The following is a 21508-nucleotide window of genomic DNA, read 5'->3' on the forward strand; positions in this document are numbered from 1 at the left end:
CCTCCTGCCTTCCCTCACCCTGTATCCCCGGTGGAAAAGAAGAACCCCCACTTTGGCACACCCCCAATGTGCCAGGTTCTTGAGCCATCTCCCGCCATCTATCCAGGGGCAATAAGGAAGTTTCTGTTTACCACCATAATCCCTCAGGGACCTTTTGGACTTGTGCTGACAGTTTCTGTTTGTCCTAGTGTGCCAGTCTGTGAGAACTGGGCAGCCCTAAGGGATATAAAGTGCAGAGGTGCCTGGAGGCACCCACATGAGCTGGTGGGGTGGGTGGTGGGCTGGGATGTGCCACAGGGCTTGTGGGGGAGCAGCTGGAATGGGATCACCTTGGAGAGCCCAAAGGCTATGGCAGTGCTTGGGCAGTGGAAGTGGAGGGCAGGGGCACAGTGGGAGCACAGGGAGGCTGTGCCAGTCCAGTTTACCCCTCACTGCTCTGATTTTGGCTGCCAGGGCAGCCAAGAGCCGCGGAGGGCAATTGGGAGGAATCGCATCCGCATCCTCGAGGAGAAACTGGTCCTGCAAGTTTTCCAGCAGGTGGAGGGGAGGGACCAAGCCAGTGGTTGCAGGGCTATTTACAAAACTCAGTTCCACAGAAACAGCCTGTTCTGACCCATGGAAACCCCTGGCTAGGAGGAGCTGCAAAGGTGGAAGCAGCAGTTTCACCCCTGAGCCTGCTCCAACCCACAGGGTGATGGTGAGAGGGTGTGTGCCAGGAGCCAGCTCTGCAGGGCATCCCAAAAACAGGGGCAGAGCAGGGCACATCCAGATGTGCCCAGCTCTGTGCCAACTGGTTCCTGGGCACCACAACACCTCCAGGAAGGGCTACCTGGCAGCTCCTGTGTCCTTGGAGAGGCATAAGAGGCATAAAAGCCCTGACACCACCCATGAGGTGGCACCAGTTTATGGTAGAACTGGGACCTACTTATTCACCTGTCCAGGAAAGACAAGGCTATTTTCTCACAGCTTCCCCCACACCCTGCCATGGGGCAGGGCCAAATGCCCTCTTCCTCAGGGCTAAGCAACCCAGTGCAGGGAGTGGGTGCCATGCCTGTCCCAGTGTCCCTGTGACAGGAACTGGATGGCACCAGGGAGATGCCAGACCACGGCAGTGCTCGGTGCAGCCTCGTACTGGGCAGGAGCTGATAAGGGGGTGCCACAGCAGGCACAGAGCGAGGCAGGGCTGGGGAGGCTGTGCTTTTGCAGTGGAGAGACTGAGGCAGAGTGAGTGTATCCTCAAGAGCAGAGAGGGAGGAGTAGTAAAGGTGTCTGGAAACCCCCCAAGCCCACCCGCACCTCCCACATCCCCACACACAGAGGGAGGGCAGGTGCATCAGACACAGGCAGTGCAGAACAGCACCGGGGTGGAGATGTTCAGAGGGATGGATCCTGCCACCCCCACCTCTCCACCACCCCATTCCAGGTTCCTGAAGCTGATGGGAGACACAGGAACCCCCCAGCCAGCCCTGCCTTTCAAGCCAAGCTGCTGCTGAGTCCCTGGCTGGGTGCTGTGAGCAAGCAGTGGCTGTTGCAGAGGGCAGGGGATGGAAGGGTGGTGTCCTCCCTGCACCCTGTCTGTTGTGCAAACACAGGGCTGCTCTGTTTCCAAGCACCTGAACAGGTGGGGAGCCACAGGCAAGAAGGGCAGGGAGGCTGTGGGCAGGGCTGTGCTGCCTGCAAGGACAGGGAAGGGAATGGAGAGGGAGGTGAGGCAGCCCTCATCCCCGCACTCCCAACCCAGCAGAGGGTCTTTATTAAAGGCAGCACCAAGATCAACTCCAGAAAATAATTTGTATCCAAGATGAAAAATTTATTTGCATTTCTTTACAGCAGGGAGAGGGGTTCAGGCACAAAATGGCACGGGGTACAGGGCAGCCTCAGCCCCTGCAGAGCCAGGGACCACCAGGGCTGTCTCCATGCCAGGGAAGGGCATCACTGTGCCATTGCCAGATCAGCAGCCCTGAACAGCCCCTGTGCTGCTTTATCTCCTGCTGGCATCAGCCAAACAGACCAAGCAGCTTCTCCCAACATCCCCTCCCAATCAAAACCCACCCCAAATCTCTATGTACAAGCTCTGTATGCCATATCAGTACAAAAATATACACAAACTCTACAGATCCCAGCTCAGTAGATCAAAATACAGCTACAAATCACAGTGCACAGGAGAGCATCAGACCTGGGGAGGGATGGGGTCCCCCTGACAGCATGGCACATCACAGGTGCACCCCAGCATGGGGGGTGGCAGCTCATCCTCCTGCCTCAGGGGGGTCACTTCTCATCCAGCCGGCAGTACAGGTACATGGAGACGGCCATGGCTGCAATCTGGGGGTGGAAAGGTGCAAATCAGCCCCCTCCCTTCCCAGCAGGGCTTTGGGTCACAGCCCACCATGCCCAGGGCACCAGGAGAGGGCTGGACGTGCCCAGGGAAGAAGGCTCAGTATCTGGAGCTGCACCAGCCCCCTGGGCCCCCAGGCTGGCCCAGCCCCTCCTCCAGGCACAAGGAGAGCAGCAGAGCAGGGCTCAGGCACTCACCTCCAAGGCAGCGATGCCGGCTGCCACGCCGCCTGCCACCCCTGCATTGGTCCTGATTTCTTCCAGGATCTGCTTGAAACAGCCCTGCACGGGGCAACCACACGGGTGAGGATGGCAAGAGTGGTGACACCCCAACTGCCAGGGCACAGCTTCCCCCAGGAAGGGAGGGACTGCTTCTCCAACTCAGAGCAATCTGCCATGGCGAAGGTCTGAGGCCTCAGGGGCAACTCAGCCACTTCTCAGACCAAGTATTGGGTGGGGAGCAAGGAAAGGAAGGGAAGAAGCAGGAAAATCACCCAAAAAGGCAAAGTGGTGCCTGGGTTCATGCCCAGCATCAAGCATGCCACCCTATTCCCTTTAGGACCAGGACAACATAACAGCTTTACTTGTTTCTAGCAGGGACAAGCCAAGGCCACCACGGCTTCCCCCCAGAACTTAAAGCCCGTGGGAGCACCATGTGCAGAGCTGGGGCTGGAGCTACAGGACAGGTCTCCCTCCCCATGCCCAGGCACACCCCAAGCCAGGCTCTGCCAGCAGCACACCCATACCTGGACAGCCATTTCTGCAGCCACAGTGCTGTTGCAGGGTTCCTGCGTGTCACAGCACTGCTCGGGGTAGCCGTGGTGCGTATCAAAATAGTAGGAGTTGTTGAAGTCTGTGTAGTTATTCAGGCCACAGCAGTGAACCTAGGAGGGACAGAGAGGAAGGGATGGGAAGAGCATCCTTCAGGTCTCCCTCCATGCTCTGACACCATCTGGACCCCACTGGCTCATGGAGGGATCACCCAGCTCCACCCTGCTCAGTATCACCTTGGCACCAGAGTTTTGCCCCACACACCATCACACACAGCTCCCACCCCACCAGCCCCAAGCAGGCAGTTCCCAGGAGCCTGGGAAATCGAGGAGGTGGTGACAGCTCAGCACATCCAGGACTGTGGCATGTCCCCACTTCCCTCTCACTGTCCCACCCAGACATGCACCACCTGAACCCAAGCTGGGAAGATCCCAACCCTCAGGTGAGACCCACAGGGCTCAGCACACCTCTGTCATGGTGATATTCCAGATCTGTGTAAATGCGTCATCCGCCCCATACTTCTCCTTCAGCAGTGGGGTCACCAGCCCTGTCAGTAACGTCTCTGCCTGGAAGAAAGGGCAGGAAAACACCATCAGAGAAGGTCCTGGGGAGCACCACAGGGCTGAGAACCCCCATACTGGTCTCAGCCTATGGGGAGAAAACCAAAAACACCCAGCATGGCCAGCAGTCGCACTATGGCCGTTTGACCCACAGAGAGTTTTCCTCCTCCCCACCAAGCAGAGCTTTATGGCACAAGGTCACTTATGCCCTGAGTCATCTGATAAGCAGCGTTAAGTGAGGGAGCCAGGAATGAGTTTGCCCTGTGGCTGACTTCTCCAGTGCCTAATGAGGCAGTCACCTTTCTCCCCAGGTGGTTTCTCAGGTGCCTAATAATGGGGTGAGTTTGCTCAGCATGAGGCAATAGGAACTTCCTCCTCCAGTGGTTCCTCCCTCAGAGGTGGTGAGGTGTCAGGCCTGAGCTGGTTTGGGACTGAGGGGCTTGACAGAAAGTGGGCAAAACTTGTCCTAAAAATATGGGGGTTATGGTAGAACATGAACCCTGCTCCCACCACCCTCAGGCCCCTCCAGCCTGCCCACATAGCTGGTGGCAGCAGTGACAATATCCCAATATCCCTTCCTGCTGCAGCACTGACCACCCTGAGCAGCCACACCCACGGGCAGCACTGCCAGCCCATGGCTGCTGTTTTCCCAAGGGGTAGGACGTGTCCCAGATCAGCCCAACCCAAGACTCAGGGATTGCACTCACAAGTCCTGTGAAGACCAAAGCCACCACGGCAGCAGCAACTTCAGCAATGAAGATGATCAGCACCACTGAGAAGAACTAGGACACAGCAAGGGGAGGGAGGTCAAACCACAGCCAGAATCCTTAGGGACCCCTGGAACCCATCTGCCTCCCCAGGGCTCCAGCCCTCCTGCCTCACTGCCCTCAGCTCTGCTCCTGGGCAGGAGCAGCACAACCCTGGGCCCAGCCCTCCACCTGCGTGGGGCTGGGCCCTCTGGACACTCTCCAAGAGAGGGACCTCAACTCAGCACACCCTCCTGCCTCCTCTCACCCTTTCTGGAGCAGACTGAGTCCAGCACTGCCTTTCCAAGGGCCACCCAGACTGCCACCACATGGAAACATCCCCAGAGAAATCTGCCCATCAGGCCTCCCCCACCACAGACCCAGCTCAGATGAGGCTTGATAAGGAGGTCAGTCAGGTCCATACCATCATCAGGAGACATTTGCTCTCCTTCTGGGCACCATAGCACCCGAGGAAGCCGATCACCAGCAGGATGGCACCAATGACAATGAGGAGATAGGCCACATTCACAACCTGCAGGATGCTGGAGGACAGCGTCCCAAATATTTTCAGGAATGACTCTCCATCCACTTTGACCCAGATGCCAACTCCCAGGAGGGTCCCACCACTGAGCTGGGAAGAGAAAGGCAATGTCAGCATCCAGGTAGGCACGAGATTTGATACCTGGGCAAAGCCCTGGCACAGGTGTTTCTCCCCTTGGCAGTTTTTCACCACACCAAAGCAAGACTCTGTGGCACTGCCAGACAGGTCAGCACCCTGAAACACCACCAGCACCTCCCCTGGGCAGTGTCACAGCTGAGGGGTTTTGGTGCCAGCAGTGGAGCAGCCAAGGCAGCAGTGCCACCACGATTCCACAGGGCCAGTTCAGGCTCTGGCCACCATCCCACTGCCACGAGCTCCTCCATGCAGGGCGGCTGCCTGCCTACCCAGAGGAGAAACTGGGCAGCCCCTGACCCCAGGCAGCCGTGTACTCTTGGGCAAGGTCAGCTCTGGGCAGCCTGCAGATGTGCCAGCCCTCCCCTCTGCCCCCTCGACTTTCCCCACCACACTCAAATCCTGGCAGGGGCTTTACAGAGGGGGTGTTTCAGCAGAGCGAGATGGGAGGCTCTGCACCCCCTCCTTCCCCTACCACAGCCCCTTCCAGGTGGCTCCTGCAGGGCCAGGGCAGCTCCTGCCAGCTCCACTCCCTTTGCCCCGGTGGGAGCAGAGCCTTCAGTGCTCTGAATTCCCGACACTCGGGAACCCCAAAGCCACAGCCACACACGGGGGCTGCTGCCGTACAGAGGCAGAGCCCCCAGGCAGGGACACAGCGAACCCACTGCTCTGGGGCATCAGCAGTTTGCCGAGCTTCCCACAGCGAGGGACGGGGGCAGCTGATGCAACAGCCACTGTCCCCGGAGCACGGCACAGCCCGCTGGGCTCGGCAGGTCCCACCTGCACCCCATGGCCCGCAGAAAGGAGTCCGGAGGCGCAGGAGAGCACAGCCAGACCCAGACCCACCCACACCGGGCTCCGGGGGCTCCCCGGGACCCCTCCCGCAGACCCCAGCCCCCTTACGGCGCACTTACGAAGATGGCCAGGTTGAAGAGGATCATCATGACCTTGATAAAGGTGAAGCACCCCATCTTTGCACCTGCGGAGAGCAGAGAGGTTACCGGGGGAGCCCCCGCCCAGCGCAGCCGCTGCTCCCCAGAGCCCAGCGCCCCTCCAGGTGTCCCCACGGGCGGGGAGGGACAGACACAACTTACCTGAAGGGAGAGCAGATCCGACCGTCCGTCCAGCCCCGTCCTGCCCAGCCCGGTGTGCCTCCCCCGCCCCGCCGGTGCCGCCTTTTAACGGGACGCGCCCGGGGCCGCCCCCGCCGCCGCGCCCCCCGCCCCGCCGGGGCCACCCCCGGGCCGCCGCACCGGAGCCCTGCTGCCCTCTGCCGCCTCCCCGGGACACTCCGGCTCCCCGCGGGGTCCCTGTGCCGTGGGGCACTGCCAGGGCACAGCGGGGCCAGCCCAGCCCCGCGGGGTCTGAGCCCTGCCTGTCCCCGCGGCCGTGCGCGACCACCGCGCCGCGCCCTGGGCACCGTGCCCGGGGATCCCCGGCTGGGGCACCCCAGCACTCACGGGGTCACACCCCCGCCTCTCTCTGCTGGGACACCCCATCCCCGCAGGCCGATTCTGTGGGTGACCTGCTGCTCCCCCTCCTCAGCACAGCAGGGGTCTCTGCAAACCCCAAATTTCCAATATCCTGGGCCAAAAGAGAAGCTGGCAAATGGGGAACGGCCCCACGAGCCGTTTTGCAAAGGAGAACCCAAAGCTGCACCGGCCGTCCCCCCGGTGCTGCACAGCCAGGTGGACTTTTGCTGGCGGGGACACAACAGGGTGAGGCGGGAGAGGACAGTGACACAGTGACAGCCATGACAGATGCCAGCACTGGAGCAGTCAGCGGAGACCTGCCATTGCCTAAGGGTTGCCAGAAGTGATTTTGTTTGGGAAGAAGCTCTGAAAAAGGGCTGGTTTCACACAGAGGGGGACTGCAAGGGTCACACAGCCCAGAGGGGGATGCTGCCTCGCCAGGCCTGGCCCTGGCAGTGATCCCTGACTGTCCAAGGGCTCCTTTGGGGCAGGAGCTGGTGCTGGTCCCCTCACCAGAACCCACAGCGTGTCCCTTCAACTTGTCATCAAACCACAGAGCAATGCAGGAGGCAGGGGAGACCTCATCCTGCAGGAAACCAGGCTCTGTGTGCTCAGCACGCTCCACCCCACACTCAGCTCCCCCAAAACCCCAGAGCACATTCCCTGCCTGGCTGTAATGATACATTTCAGCAGGATGAAGTCAGCCCCATTGGCTCCAGCCAAACCACAGTGGTATTTGGGGGAAGCCTCTAACCCTGCCAGGCACCCTGGGCATGAGCACAGCCCCTGCTGCAGCTGGGGGCCGTGGCCCTTGCCCCCTCAGTGCCTGTAGCCTCAGCCCTTTCTGCCAGGAAGCTGCTCAGGGTCGGGGCCAAGCCTTCATTCCTCTCCCAAAGGGGGACAGCTGCTCCCAAACCCCCTCTCATATTGTCCCTCTCCCAAAAGTTGCCCCATCCCAGCCTGGCCCTCTTTGCTGCACACAATCCCCCACCCCAAAAATAATGTTGGCAAATACATGAATACTTGCTCTCCTTCCCAATCATTGCCAGCCACAGGGGAAAAATGAGAACAACCTATGGACTGCTCCCCTCACCTTCTCCAGCGCCTGGTGCCACAGCCTGGGGTTCAGCTGTTCCCCAGCATCCCCCCCGAGCCCCATTAGGGAGCCAGGGCTGGATTTTCTGGTTCTCTGGGAAGGCCTGATCTGACCACAGAAGGACGAGTCCAGTGACATTCCCACGTCCCTGCTGCCCAGCAAGGCCACACCATCTCCCTGCTGTCCCCATCCTCTCCCACAGGCCAGCTGGATCCTCAGCATCCCCTCCCTGGAGCCTGGGGATGCCTCTCACCAGGGCAGGGGCAGCAAAGTTCTCCCAAGCAGCTTCCCTGGGACACTGAGAGCAGGGAAGTGGCCTCAGTTTCCCTCCTGGTAAAGCACTGGGTGAACGGCCCCAGGCATCACCAGCCATGGAGACCAGCCAGGTCTGTGACTGACAGCATTTTGGGATTTCCCCAGCCAGGTGAGTCCCTTGCAAAGGGCTTTCCCATGTCTGTTTTGGGCTGGCAGCATCTACCCAGCTGTCTGTCCAGACACCGGGACAGTCAGGATGGACAGACACACGGCAATGTGCCAGCGATGAACCTGACTTTGGGCTTGCAGATGGAAGTTACTGAATGTTGCAGATTTGAGCTGAATTCATCACTTCCCACCTCCTGATGCAGAGAAATAAACATCTGCATCAGCCAAAAGTTTCTGATGTCTTGAAATATTTCAGCCTCGAAGGGAGTCAAAGCATTTTGGCTGGAGAGATGGGGAAATCCCAGTTCCCCCACCCTGGGAGGGATCAGGCAGTGCGACCACACCGATTTCCCTGTGGCTGCAGCTCCCGCTCCCGGGGGAGCGCTCCTCATTCCTGTGGCTATGCAAAACCACGGCTGGAGTCACAAAACCAGGAGCTGCCCCATCTGGTGCCGCGACCTCGCCAGTGGGGCCGGGGTGTAAACCCAGGGGTGAAAAGGGGCAGTGCCAGGGTGTGCCAGCAGTGCCAGTGTGTGCCAGCAGTGCCTCCCTGCCCTGTGCGTGTCCCTCAGGGGAGGATCTGTCCCTGAGTCTCACAGGGATGATGATGTGGTGCTAATCGCGGCGCTGTCCCAGCTGTACGCTGATAACCAACAAGGGGCCCGATGGCAGCATCCCTCCTTTGCGCCTGGCTGGGTTTCCACCCGCGCCTGTCCCCCAAAGTCCAGACCCCATTTCCCTGTTCCCCACGCGTGTCCAGGCCGGCAGATCCCCCTGCATTCCCTACCCAGGGCCGCGCAGATCGGCGGCTGCAGCGCCGGGGATGCGGAGGGGTCGCACCGGGACAGCTCCGTGCGAGCGCCGCCGCTCCGGGGCTGCTGCGGCTGTGCCGGCCCGCCAGACACGGTGACCGGGGCTGGAGGGTGCTGGAGCTTCCTGCTCCCACCCAGCTCGGGTGTGGGACCCGGCCCAGCCCCGCTCCTGCTGCCCAGAGGGGTGGCATTGAGGTGGCATTGAGGTGCCGCTGTATCCCCAGGCCGGGGTGCCCTGCAGCACCCCTTCCAGCAGCTCCTGGCAGCTGCCTTGCTGTGAAGCTCCAGCCCTGCAGAGAGGCAGGAGAGAGCCCCAGCAGCCCCTCCAGCCTGTCCCTGTGTCCCTGGGGTTTTGTGCAGCCTCCCCAGGCAGGGGTAGCCCCAGCCCATCAGGCAGTTTGGGGGTGTTGGAGCAAGTGGTGAGAGGTTGTCCATGGATGCCACACTGGGAGGTTGTTTGAAGGGGCTCTCCCTAAACCAGAATCCACATAGCTCAGTTCTGGGCACTTGGAAGAAAACCAAGATTCATGGAGTTTTCCTGCTCCTAAAGAGAAAGCAAAGCAAGGCCCATTCCGAATTGAGAAAACAGTGGTGATACCAAAAAAGCCACCTCTGAAATGTCAAAGGAAATCAAAAACCTTTTCTCTACATTTTTTCTGGCTGGGAAGGGCTCAGCCCACTCTGCAGCCTCACTTTCTGCAGCTGGGCATGTTAACAGCTCTATTTCTGCTCTATTTACTCACAGCCATGTGGCCAACTGCCCTGGACATGAGCATGGCAGCCCCCAAAAGAAAAGAGGGAGCAGTGGGACCCCTGCCACTCTGGAAAGGCCAGGACAGGCAGCCAAGGTGAGCTGAGCATTCCCTGGAGATGCTCCCACCAAGGGTTGTCCCTCCAGGCAGGGGAGGAGAGAAGCTGCAGAAGGACATGGGGACCCCAGTGGGGACACATCGCTCTCCTCCCCACAGAGCCACCCCAGGCTGCCCAGACAGGGAGCAAAGGGGGCCTGAAGGGAGCTGTGGGCTGCAGAGAGCAAGGAAGCTCCTCCTGCTCTCCACAGAGCAGCCAAGGCCAGGCAAGCCTCAGCAAAACTCTCATTGCCATGAGTGCTGCTCATTAATCCAGCGAGGGTGGATTAATCAGGGCCTGACCAGCAGCTCCTCTGGCTCAATCAATAGCAGAGAAGGTCTGGAGCACCTCTTGCAGCCTTCACAGGGTGCTCCTGAGGGCCCTCTGCCCACCCTGGGGGATGTGCCCACCCTGGGCTGCAGTGGTGAGGGGGTGGTGACACAGGGTGACACAGGGTGACACAGGGTGAGGGGCAGCCCAGGACACAGAGTTTGGGAATGACCTTGGTGCAGAGCAGCTGGAATGGGGTGTCAGGGCTGCTCTGGGGGTTCTGGGGACAGGAGCCAGCCACTGAAAGTTGGGGTGATGCTCAGCCCCACACAACCATTGCAGGGTTGGGGGCAGTGGAACTTGACCCCAACAGGAAATGGTGCCTTTGTGTTTGGGGACCTCGAGGTGCATCAGGAGGGAAAGATTGTCTTAATTTGGAAAGACAGATGTCATGTCTGCTAAGGAAGGCAGGAGCCTCCCTTGAAATGGAGATACCTGCCCTGGGCAGGAGGGATGCCATCAGCAGCCTGGGAAGGGGAGATGAGGGGTTCATGCCAGGCTGCTCCCCTGCCCCTGAGCTGCAGGGCTGTGCTGATTCCTGGCTGTGTATGGGATGGATCCTGGGGCAGGATGGGTGTGACACTGGTGGGGATGTGCCCACCAGCCTCCCCAGCTCCCATCCTGGCCCAGGAGGGAAACACCTCCCTGCCTTTCCCCAGGCAGCCCCCAGAGCACCACTGGCCCTGTGCTCAGCCTGGCTGACTCCACAGCCCTGGGGACATGCTGGGGACACCAGACGCTCAGCAAAACCTCTTCACCCTCGGTGGGGCACAGGGATCATGACTGGGGAAGCAGGACCATGGGCAGGGCAGCACCTGGCTGTTCACAGCCACCTCTGACCCCATCCCACCTGCAGTGACAGCAGCATGGTGCCAGCAGAAATGAGACAAGGGAGAGAAAAATCCCTTTTTATCCCCAAGGACCAGCAGGTGGGCTGGATCCAGCTGGGGAGAGGGGCACTGGGGCTGTGTGTTGCCCAAGGAAGTGCAGCTGAGGAGGAATCCCCCAGGATGCTGCTGCCCTGCACCATCAGCTGTGCACTACAGGGAAACAAAGGGGGATTGCTGAAATTATGGATGAGAAGGGTCACACATCTCCTGCACTGCTCTGCTGGCCTCGGAGTCTGCTTCCTCAGTTTTCCCAGAACCTGGTGCTCCTCCTTGGACTTCGTGCCACCCCTGCACTGCTGCCTGCAGTGGCTTGCATTCAGCCAGCATGCATTTCCCAGAGCCCGTGTTTTAGGTACCATCTATTTTTAGGATGTCCAACCTGCAGCAAAGACAAGGAGCCACGACCATTTCAGAGAAGTCAGCATGAGAAACAAGGATTTAGGGAAAAATAAAAGAACAACAACCAAAGCAAGCCTTTGGGAACATCACATCCATCTCCCTGTGCCTCACAGACAGACAAGCACTGGGATAGCTCGTCCAAGCTCAGGAGGAGAGTGAGGAACCAGAGCATCCCTGAGCTGGGATTCTCCATGACGTCTTCTGCCTGTCCTGTGCGTGTTTTTCCAGCCTGGTTAAGGAATGGGGTTCTGTGTGGGTGCACAGGGAGATCTGCCTGGCATCAGGGGGGTGTCCATGGGGTGCTGGTCCCCTCCTGTGCTTTAGCACCCCTGAGGATGGATGGAGACCCACAGACGGGAGATCTCCATCCTACAGAGGATGCAATTTGGGAGCAGAGCTGCTGCATCTGGGAATGAAGTCATCCACCTACTCCTACAATTCTCCCTCCTCCTGCTCGGTAGCCGGGTGCCCCCCGCCCCCCGACGCGCTGCGGCGGGGGGGCCACCCGGCTACCGAGCGGGAGGAGGAGGAGGAGGAGGAGGAGGGACGCTGACATCACCGCCGGAGCGCGGCTCGGCGGGGCCGGGAGCCGGCTCCGCTCCGCTCCCGCTCTCCGCTCCCGCCGCTGGAGCCACCGCGCCCGGTAAGGCTGGAGGGGCGGCGGGAGGGCTCTGGGAGGCGGGTGGATGGCTGGACGGACAGACGGCTGCTGCTCATCATCCCTTCATCCCTCTTCCGCGGGGTCCTGCTGGAAGCTGGGGGACAGTGGGGCGGCAGCAGCACAGTCTTTCCCCCCAGGGATGATGTCACTCTTGGAGGAATACATAAAAATGCACCAAAAAAATTAAAAAAAAAAAAAAAAGGAAAAAACCCCCAAACCAAACCCATATGAAAAATCTACATCTTCATTTGCCAGCTCCGTGCAGCAGTGCCAGGCTGGAGCTGCCGGAGGGGAGCTGCGTGCGGCAGGAGGTTTCTCAGCACATATGTCTATTTTAAAAACCCGTGGCGTGATCTCTTGCCCTACTTTCCAGACTCTTGCCGGTACTTTCCCTGCGTGCAGTGGCCGAGCCCTGCTGGCGGGAGCTCCCTGGGAAGCGGGAGCCGAGGGAGCCGCGGGGCTCTCCCTGCGCCGGGAGCCGGGCATGGGGGACGGGCCAGGGCACGGCTTCGGTCACTAACGCGCTGCCTTTCTCTCGTTGGCAGGGAGGGATGTCCCCAGCTCGGCGCGGATGAAGCCAGGCTAACGAGGACCCCGATTGTCCCCTGTACCCCCAAGAGCCTCATTCGCTCCCTCCGTGTGCGCCGGTGAAGAAACAGCTCCTTGCCCTCACCTAAGCCAGCGGCTCCCAGGCGCTGGTGAGGCCCCACAGCAGTTCCGGGCTCGGAGGGTCAGCAGCCGCTCTCCATCCCGCAGATTTGCCAACAGCGAGGTTCTCCCCGTGTGTGTGCAGGGCAGGGAGCGCTCCGAGCCCCGCAGTGCCCCAGCCCGGCCTCAGCTGCTCCGAGCGGCCTCGATGCCCGGCGGGCTGGGCCTGCTGTGAGCCCGCCATGGCCTCCTCGGATGGGCTGCAGTACCGGGCCCTCTACGAGTACCAGAAGGACCGCGAGGAGGACCTGGCGCTGTGCCCCGGGGATGTGCTGACCGTCAGCAGGGCCGGGCTGCTCAGCAGCCCCAACTACAAGGACGGGGACGAGCGCAACCCCCAGGGGTGGCTGCACGGTGTCAACGAGCGCACCAAGGAGCGCGGAGACTTCCCCGGCACCTACGTGGAGTACCTGGGTCCCGCCCGCATCGCCGCCAGCGCCGCCAAGGCCCGGCCGCGGCCGCTGCCCCTGCCGCCCGCAGGGACCCCCGCGCCCTGGGGTGAGTGTGAGGGGAGCAGCACGATGGGAGCCCACGGGTGGGTGTCCCCTCACCTGATGGTGAGGATGGTGTGGAGCGGGGTGGATGCTTGCAGCTGAGGTGGCTTGGTGGGAAACCACGCTTGGGATGGGGATCTGGCCCCAGAAAAAGAAGTTGTGCTGGGAATTTATCTGCCCTGGTGTATGGAGGCAGCCTCAGGAGGGGCAGGGGATGATCACAGTGTTGCTACCCCCCAGCCGAACATGCTGCAGGGATGGGTCCTCACCAGCATCCCAGGCTGGCTGCCGTGCTGGCATGGAGTGTCCAAGGGGATGCACATCCATGAGAGCACAGGAGAAGATGCAAGGCCTCTTTGGCCCCTCAGAGAGGAGCAGAAAGCCCCATGGTGGTCTCCAGGGACCTTTTCTCCAAGTGCTCCTCTCCCCACCACTGCGGCACCTGATTCAGGCTGCTCTCAGTGCCCGGGCGAGCGCTGGCCCTGGGCCAGCTCCAGCCTTGCCGTCACTTTGTGCAAGCTGGGACAGGGGACAATCCTGGCAAGCAGCGTGCTGAGTCCCTGGGGGGCTCCTGTGTCCCTGGGGGCTGCAGCAGAGCCCTGGGGGGACACTTGGCAGGACCTTCCCTGTCACAAGGGCCTGCAGCCATTTCTCTGCCTGGATCTGCCCAGCTCGTGCAGCCGGCTCTGCCCTCGCCGCTCACCGTGGCCAAGCGTTAGGGCCAGGGGGGATTTCACAGCAGTTCCACAGTGTACATGAGCTAAACAATATAAAACCAAAGTAAGAATGCCCCCTTCCAGCCAGGCACATGCCAGTGACCCCAGTCAAAGCCATGGTGCTCCCCTGCTCGGGATGGATGGAGCAGAAATGGCTGTCGGTGCTAGCCTGGGGATGGGAGAGCGGCATCGCCTTCAGCCGTGGCAGGAGAACCTGCCCAGCTGCTGGTCTGGCACCCCAGACACCCTCCTGGCCAGTCTGGGACCAGTGTGGTGACCAAAGGAGCAGCCCATGTGCTGCTGGGTCTGGGTTTAGAGGGGCACTCACTGATGAGGAGCCTGTCTCCCTCCAAAATAGGATTCAGGACCCCCTTGTCACTGTGATTTGAGGGGGGACCACCTGGCTCCTGGGCTGAGCACCATCCATGTCCATGTGTGGGGTTGCCATGCAGCTCCTGGCATGCAGCTCCCCACATGGAAGGATGCTGGGCCCCCCACACCTCCCCTCCCCAAAATGCAGGTGCTCCTCCCCGACCAGTGCGCCACGGCAGCCGCAGTCCCAGCAGCACTGGTGAGGCTCCGTGTGCAGCTACGTGCTGGATTTGCAGGAGGGTGGAGGCCACTTTTTGGGGGTGTTTATCCTGCCAAATGAGAGGTTTGAGCCCCCTGGCCAGTCCGGCTCAGTGGTGAGCCCTCTGAGTGTTCAGCAGGCAGAGCCCTGGAAAACTCAGTGCTGTGTGGAGATTTCAGGGCAGACCAGAGCAGACCCCAGGGCTGTCCAGCCCTGCTCACAGGGAAGGTGAAGCCACCTTCTTGTTCCTGCCTCTGCTGCCCCTCACACAGGGGGTGCCACGGGCTCCTCTCTGAGGGAAATGTGCCCAGGGACCCCTGCCCAGAGGTGCTGAGGATGTGGAGATTCCCTGCAAACCGAGGCATGTCCGCAGCAGGAAGCGCGTCCTGGCCGGAGAGCCCGGACCACCAGGAATGTCTCAGTGTAGGCACCCCAGCCCTGCATGCACTCAAGTGAAAGGATAACAACATTTTAAAAATGTAAAATCCATAGTTTTTAGTAGGGAAAAAATCCCTACAGCCAGGTTTTGGGGTAGGCTGGGGAGGCTGCAGGACGTGCTCTGGCCATGGCCAGGTGTCCAGCCCTGCTGTCAGAGGGACACTGGGTGCTGCCTTCCCAGTGCTGTGCCATGGGGTGCCCCTCCCTGGGGTGCCTGGGTGATGCCAGGGTGTGCAGGCTCCTCACCAGAGTATGTTTTGTCCCACAACCACGTCTTCCTGCAGCACAGGAGCAGTGTGTGCCATTTTGTGTCAGTTTAAACCCAAACCTCCCAGCTCACAGGCTTCCCCTTCGAGTAAAAATCTCCAATGTCCTCTTGGAAGAGAAGGTACATTTGCTTTGGTATGGAATTTTTTGGTTTGTGTTTTTTTGGTTTGGTGGGTTTTGGTTTTTTTGAATTCTTCCCATACTGATTCCATTTCCAGATCGAGGTTTGAGGGACGTTTTTCTGGCAAAAAAGCACCCAAATTTATATTTCTGTGGCAGCAGCGTACCCCATTTCCCCCACCCCTGAGTGCCCTCAGTTCCCACCGAGCCCTGGTGCCACTCAGGGGACCCTGGGCTGGCTTAGGCCACGGAGGAAGCCCTGAATGACAGACACTGCATGTCCCAGCCATGCCTTCGAGCCAGGGCTGGCTCTGCAGGGAGGAATGGTCCTTCTCTTAATTAAATAACATCCCGAAAATGGCTCTGCAGCAGATCCGAGTCCCAGGGGATCTCGCTGGCTGTTTTGCCCCTGACTTGTCCTGGGCAGCACCACTGCCACAAGGCACCACCTCCACCTCCCCTGGGGCAGCAGGATGCTGGGGTCCAGCGTGGCACAGCCTGGGGCTATTCCCGCCATTCCCAGTCAGGAGAAAGTTATTTTTTTGCAGTCACCACCTCTTCCCCAAGCCACTGGTTTGGAGGAAAAGCCCAGTTTCCTTAATTACGAAACCACTCATGCAGTGGGGACATTTTTGCATGAGCTTCACATGATGCACTTTGCTTCTAACCCTGAAATCTTCCCTGTTCCCAAGGCACCAACACATCCTCACTGGGTGGCAGAGGGGACCACCTTGCTGTGCCTGGGGGTCGCGGCCATGCCTGGGAACTGGATCAGCCACCCAGGAGTGGCAGGTTTACATCATTATCTGTTCTCCAGAGAGCACCAGGGCACCACCATGGTGAGGATCAGAGCCTGCATCTACCTGTTGCAGCCAGGTTGTGTTTTTTGCAGAAGACTGAAGGCACCTTGGCCCTGCCCAAAGTCCCTCTCATATTTATTTTGGCCTTTCCACAGGCTGTCCATGCAGCAGCAGCCACACACAGCCCTGTGTGTGCAGCCCCTGCCCCTGCTGTTCTGGGTTCTCAAGGCCACCAAAGAGAGAGCAGGGAGAAATCCCAGTACTACCCTGCCAAGATCTCTGCTGGGTTTAACCCACACAGGAGGGGTTTATCAGCTGGGGTGATAGAGAGGGATGGATGGATGGATGGATGGATGGATGGATGGATGGATGGATAGATGGGTGGATGGATGGATGGATACAACATGCCCTGGAGTAAGGAGAGCTGCTCTCCTGCCTGCCAAGGGCTTTGCTCCTCTCTGCCGTGGTCTGCACTGAGGTGTCCTTGCTCTAAAAGCCAGGAGTGAGCAGCACACGGGGGTCTGTGCTGATCCCTGTTTGGCTGGAGGGTTTTTAGGGGCTGAGGGGGGTCTGTACCAGCCAAGGGGAGGCTGGATGCTCCCTGGGCCTGTGCTCAACCCTGCTGTGCACAGCAGAGAGCCCGAGCAGGTGAGAGCTGCAGAGGGCCCTGTCTGTCCTGGGCACGGGTCTGTGTCCCCAGCTCCTGCCCCGTGCCACTGTGAGTGATGGCAGGGGCAGTCTCATCCCACTGCCCTGGCAACAGAGGTGGGGAAGGGGTTTGGGCTTGGAGGATCTCCGTGCCCAGGATGGGACACTCCCCACGGGCAGGGCACATGCCTGAGCATGTCTTTGCCTCTCAGCAAGCGGCTGAGCCCCCAACGGTGACTCTTATTGAAAAAAGAGGATAAAATAAAGGGAGAACTGCTCCAAAATTAGACATGCATGAGCCAAAGTGTTGGTTGTGGCTGTGCCAAAGCAGCAGCTTGATCCTGTCCTGGGGTAGCTGAATTTCCAAACCCCTTCTCCCGTTCTTTTCACCGCAGGACATCCCGGGCAGGCAGAGCTGAGCGAGCACCCGGCCCTGCCCGAGCAGGCGCTGCACACTGTGGCCAGGCTCATCGAGGCGCTGGAAAAACAAGGTACGGACACCCAGGGCACAGCCTCGGGCACACCCGGCTGCCCACAGAGCCCTGCCCGCTTCAGAGCGCCCCAAGAGCATCGCGGAGCCGAAGCTCTGCCCAGCCCCGGGGCAGGGCAGGGTGGGAGCGCGGTGTTCCCGGCCCCTCCGCCTGTCCCGTGTCGGGAGGGGCGAGGTGGGTTCAGCACTGACCCCTCTCTCCCGGCTGTGTCGGTGGGCTCAGCACTGACCCCTCTCTCCCGGCTGTGTCGCAGGGCCCGACAGCGAGGCGCTCTACAGGCCGGGCCCCGCCGCGCTGGGGGATGCGGAGCTGAAGCAGGCGCTCCTGGCTGGTGAGTCCCGGAGGGAAGGGGGCTGTGGGGGCGATGCTACCCTGGCAGGGAGGGGTTACAGCACCAACATCTCCTAATCACAGCTCTGTGCGGCCCTGCCTGCATGCCGACCCCCTCTTCTCCCCGTGTGATGCAGACAAAAGTGATGCAGGTGCGGGGAAAGGGCGCTTTAAGAGAATATTTTTTGGGGGGTTGGGGGGAAAAAAATACTTGATTTTTTAAATCTCTAGGGTTTGTATCTAAGAAGCATGGCAGGGAGAAAGCGTCTTTGGGGACAGGGAAAAAGAAAGAGGAAAGGGAAAGCTCATTATTTGCAAGAATGGGAAGCTGTTTGCAGGACTTAGGGGCATGAGCAGGGCGGGGGGAAGGAGAAAAACAATTCCCCGTACCTGCTTCTAAACCCGCGGCTGGGATAGGATGGCACACGGCGCGGGGCGGGAGGGACGCGGTGGATCCAGCGTGCCGCTCCGATCTGGGTTTTTGGGGGGTGGGGGGTGCAGGGAGCATCCCCATCCTGCGGCCGCCGTGCCCAGAGGGCGGCACTGTGACTCCAGGCACAGGCGGCCCCACCGAGCCCCGGGCCGGGCCCGCACCCCGCCGCATGCCGGGCGCTGCCGGCCGGGGGGCGGCGGGAGCCGGGCGGTGTTGCTGGGGAGAAGGGCTGTGATGAAATCGCTATATTAAGCACCATGACCTCATCGCTTCCCGCGCACCGGGAGCCGAGTCCCGCCGGGCGGGGAAGGAGGGATGCAGGAGAGGAGAGGAGAGCTCGCAGGGATGCTCCTTCCCCACTGCCCGAGGAGGGCTGCGGTGGGGATGGGGGCTGGGGGGCTGAGGGGCGCTAACCCCACCACCCCGCTCTTCTCCTGTGGATGCTTTTCTTCACAGCCTTGTAGCCCGGGCCAGATTTACTGTCTGAGCTCTGGAGGAGGTGAAGGCATCCGAGAGCAATCCCCTGGGCTGCCCTGGGCACTGGTGGTGCCTAGGCTGGGCATGGGCAGCAGTACCAGCACAAGAAGGATGGTTTGTTTTCCAAACATCAAGGAGTTATGGGTCCTCTGTTCTTCCCATGCAGCTGGTGCAGCATCCCAGGCAGGTTCAGGGCTCCCCACAGAGCAGCACCACTGCAGCTACTGCCAAAATCCTGCTCAGCCTTAGGAGACCCTCCCAGCCCAGGGCAAACCCCACTGGCTTGGCCAGAGCTTTGGGCACTTGCTGGGTCTGTCCAGGTCTGACCATCTCCCATGGCAGGGCCCAGCACTGGTCAGAGAAATGCCATTGTGGTTTTCAAAACATTTGAAAGCCCTTAAAAAACACCAGCAGCCCTGGGAGACTTGGTACTCCTAAGCCCACATCTCCTCTGGGACTGAAATCTTTAATTGGGCACTGCAGGGGGCTGCCCCTTGAGCTCGGCAACACTGAGCTGGGCAAAGCCAGAGCTCCCCAGAGGGGGAAGGACAAGTCCTACACTTGTTAGCTCTCAGCTGAAGGGGCTGATGCTCAGCCATGCCAGAGGGATGCTCTGCAGCAGGATGGGAATGATGTTCCTGCCCGAGTCAAGCATCCCAGCAGAGGCCAAGCTTGGCAGCCTACTCCTATTGCAACTTCCTGCAGAGCACAGAGCCAGGGGTGCTTCCCCAGGACCCTGCTGGAGCCCACTCTGGGCTGGGGAGGGCTGGAGAGCATCTCTGCTTTGTCTCCTCTCTCATTGCATTCAGTGGAGTAGAACAGCCCTGCTGGAACATTGGAGTTTGCTTGCCCTGTGGGTGAGAAGACAGAGTCACATCTCCCTTCCTCCCGTGCTCCTGGTGGTTTGTCCCTCCAGCCTCGCCTCTCTGCCTGCAAAGGACAAGCTTCATCCTGGCGAATGGGGACAAATCAGAGCCAGGGTTGGTGGCTGCTGGAACCAAACCTTGTCTTGGCTGGGGGGAAAACCACGTACCCACCAGGGGTTTCAGCTTCCCTGTGGATACCCAAATCCCACTGGTGTTTGGCAGGGGTGGCAGGAAAACTGCTACAGAGTTCAAGGGAAGAGGAGCAAGGGCTGGAAAAGTGCAGATGTTGGTTTTCTAACCCCCATATCTCAATGTGTTGGAGGACTCAGCATGTTTTCTGCACTGAAAGAGCGTCTGAATTTCCAGTGGGAAGAAAGAGGAGGACCTTGGGACACAAGGAGCTGTGCAAGTCAGTCCTGGCTGTCCCTAGGAGCCCATGGGCACTGTGTTCCCAGGGCTGGCAGTGCAGGCACAGGTCTGAGTTGTGCTTATTGAACCCTTTCCCCATCCCTGGCCCTTTTAGAGCCCTTACTGTGGGGGATCTTACCTGTGGGCAGTTCCTGAGCTGCTCATCAGCCAGGTTTGGGATGCAGGTTTCCCATCCTCATGGCAACATTGGACAGAGTGGCTCCTCATGGCTCTACAGTCTGAGCTGAGCCTGTCCCCATGCTGGCATTGGTGACACTGCAGGTCGGTGGCATCTGACTGCTGTCTAGAGCCTGTGCACCAAAATTGGTATTTCCATCATGGATGCTGCAAGAACAAATAAGAGAGGGGAGGGGGGCACGCAGCATCACTGAACATGAGAATCAGAGTCACATGGTGGCACCAAAAAGGGACTTAAAGGAAAGATGTAGCCTCACAGGGGGCTGGGGGGAGCTCAGCAAAGGCTGGGAGGGGATCAGCCAGCCAGGAGCCCTGCTGCAGTGTCAGGGAAAGAGGAATAAAGCAGAGTTTCACCCTGCTGCCCTCAACACTCCCTGCAGTGCCTGGGTGGGAGCCAGAGCTGCTTCACGCCCTGGGGTATTTCTGTGGTGTGGGGCCACACACTGACCCCAAGAGTTTCCAGCTGCCAGCACTCCTGCTGTCCCCTGTGTCCCTGGGCTGCTGTCCCCAGCTGAGGGAATGTTTGGGGTACAGGGAAGAGGCAAATCACCCATGAACCCCACAATGCCAGGGGACATTGAGGTGTATGAGCTCCTTCAGTGCCCAGACCTGATGTCTTCTCCCCCAAGGCTTGCTGAGGGTTCTGTGCACGCCTGGGACGTGGCAGGCAGCTTTCTCACTGCTGCTGCTGGACACTTGGGACATTCTTTGGGTGGTAGCAGCAGAGCTGTGGGTGGGCTGGTGGGTGCTGTAGCCCTTCAGACCTGAGGGACTCAAGCTGGGGGAGGTTTGGTTTGGGAATGGCTGCAAAGTCCTGTGTGAATGTCCGGGCAGTGCTTTGCCACCCCTTACAGGGAAGGTCTGTGTCCTTACCCCCGCTCCCTGGCGGGGGACAGTGCACAGAGAGCTCACCCCGGGGTCCGTGGGTTTTTCCTGTGGCCCCGGTGGGACCGAGCCCTCCTGGGATGGCTGCGAAGCACCGAACCCTCCCCCGCGCTTTGGATAACCGCGCTCTGCTCGGGGCTCTGGCGCGCAGCTGCAGACGCTGTAAACACACACGGAGACCCTTCCCCAGATACAAGCGCAGCAATGGGAAGCGGCTCCGCTGTTGTCAGGGCCGGCAGCAGCGGCGGGGCTGCCGGGGAAGGCGGCGGCAGAGCGCGGCCGATTGGAGCCGGTGTCTCCGGGCGTGCCGGGCGCGCTGCCGGCCCTGCGCGCTCCCTGCGCTCTGCCTGGAGACACGCTCACGTGCCCGGGAATTAGGTCAGCTCTTGGTGGGGATTAGCGACACACCGTGGGTCCCGGGGCTGCGCCGGGGCTGCCAGGAGCTGCTGCTAGGCAGAAAGGGTCGGGGAGTGAGGAGCGGCTTGGGGGGCTCACGCCGCTGCCCCTGTCACCACGGTGTGGATGCGCGGGGAGGGAGCGCATCCCCATCCTCATCCCTGGGATGCCACAGGGCATCGGAGGCCCCCAAGGGCTCTGGTTTACCCTGGGCAAGCTCATTCCACCAGGATGACTTTCCTCCCG

General features: G+C 60.3%; 2 protein-coding genes across 2 annotated transcripts in view; one reads left to right on the plus strand and one right to left on the minus strand.

The window, feature by feature from the left end:
- Positions 1–1796: 1796 nt before the first annotated feature.
- Positions 1797–6395, minus strand: TSPAN1 (tetraspanin 1). Its single transcript, XM_005482221.4, has 8 exons — positions 6179–6395; positions 5999–6063; positions 4836–5042; positions 4373–4447; positions 3573–3671; positions 3081–3218; positions 2533–2616; positions 1797–2322 (listed from the first exon to the last, which is right to left on the minus strand). Exons 2-8 carry the CDS (start codon positions 6053–6055, stop codon positions 2269–2271), a joined length of 714 nt encoding a protein of 237 aa, XP_005482278.1. The 5' UTR covers positions 6056–6063; positions 6179–6395; the 3' UTR covers positions 1797–2268.
- Positions 6396–11836: 5441 nt separating this feature from the next.
- The window catches only part of PIK3R3 (phosphoinositide-3-kinase regulatory subunit 3), a 77612-nt gene continuing 67940 nt past the window's right edge, over positions 11837–21508 (plus strand). Inside the window, exons 1-4 of the mRNA XM_074545872.1 lie at positions 11837–11998; positions 12562–13222; positions 17174–17269; positions 17523–17600. Of these exons, the coding sequence (XP_074401973.1) occupies positions 12907–13222; positions 17174–17269; positions 17523–17600 (490 nt within the window). The 5' untranslated portion in view covers positions 11837–11998; positions 12562–12906. The remainder of the gene's footprint in view (positions 11999–12561; positions 13223–17173; positions 17270–17522; positions 17601–21508) is intronic.

This window comes from Zonotrichia albicollis, chromosome 8, assembly GCF_047830755.1.
Source record: "Zonotrichia albicollis isolate bZonAlb1 chromosome 8, bZonAlb1.hap1, whole genome shotgun sequence".
Taxonomy (NCBI): domain Eukaryota; kingdom Metazoa; phylum Chordata; class Aves; order Passeriformes; family Passerellidae; genus Zonotrichia; species Zonotrichia albicollis.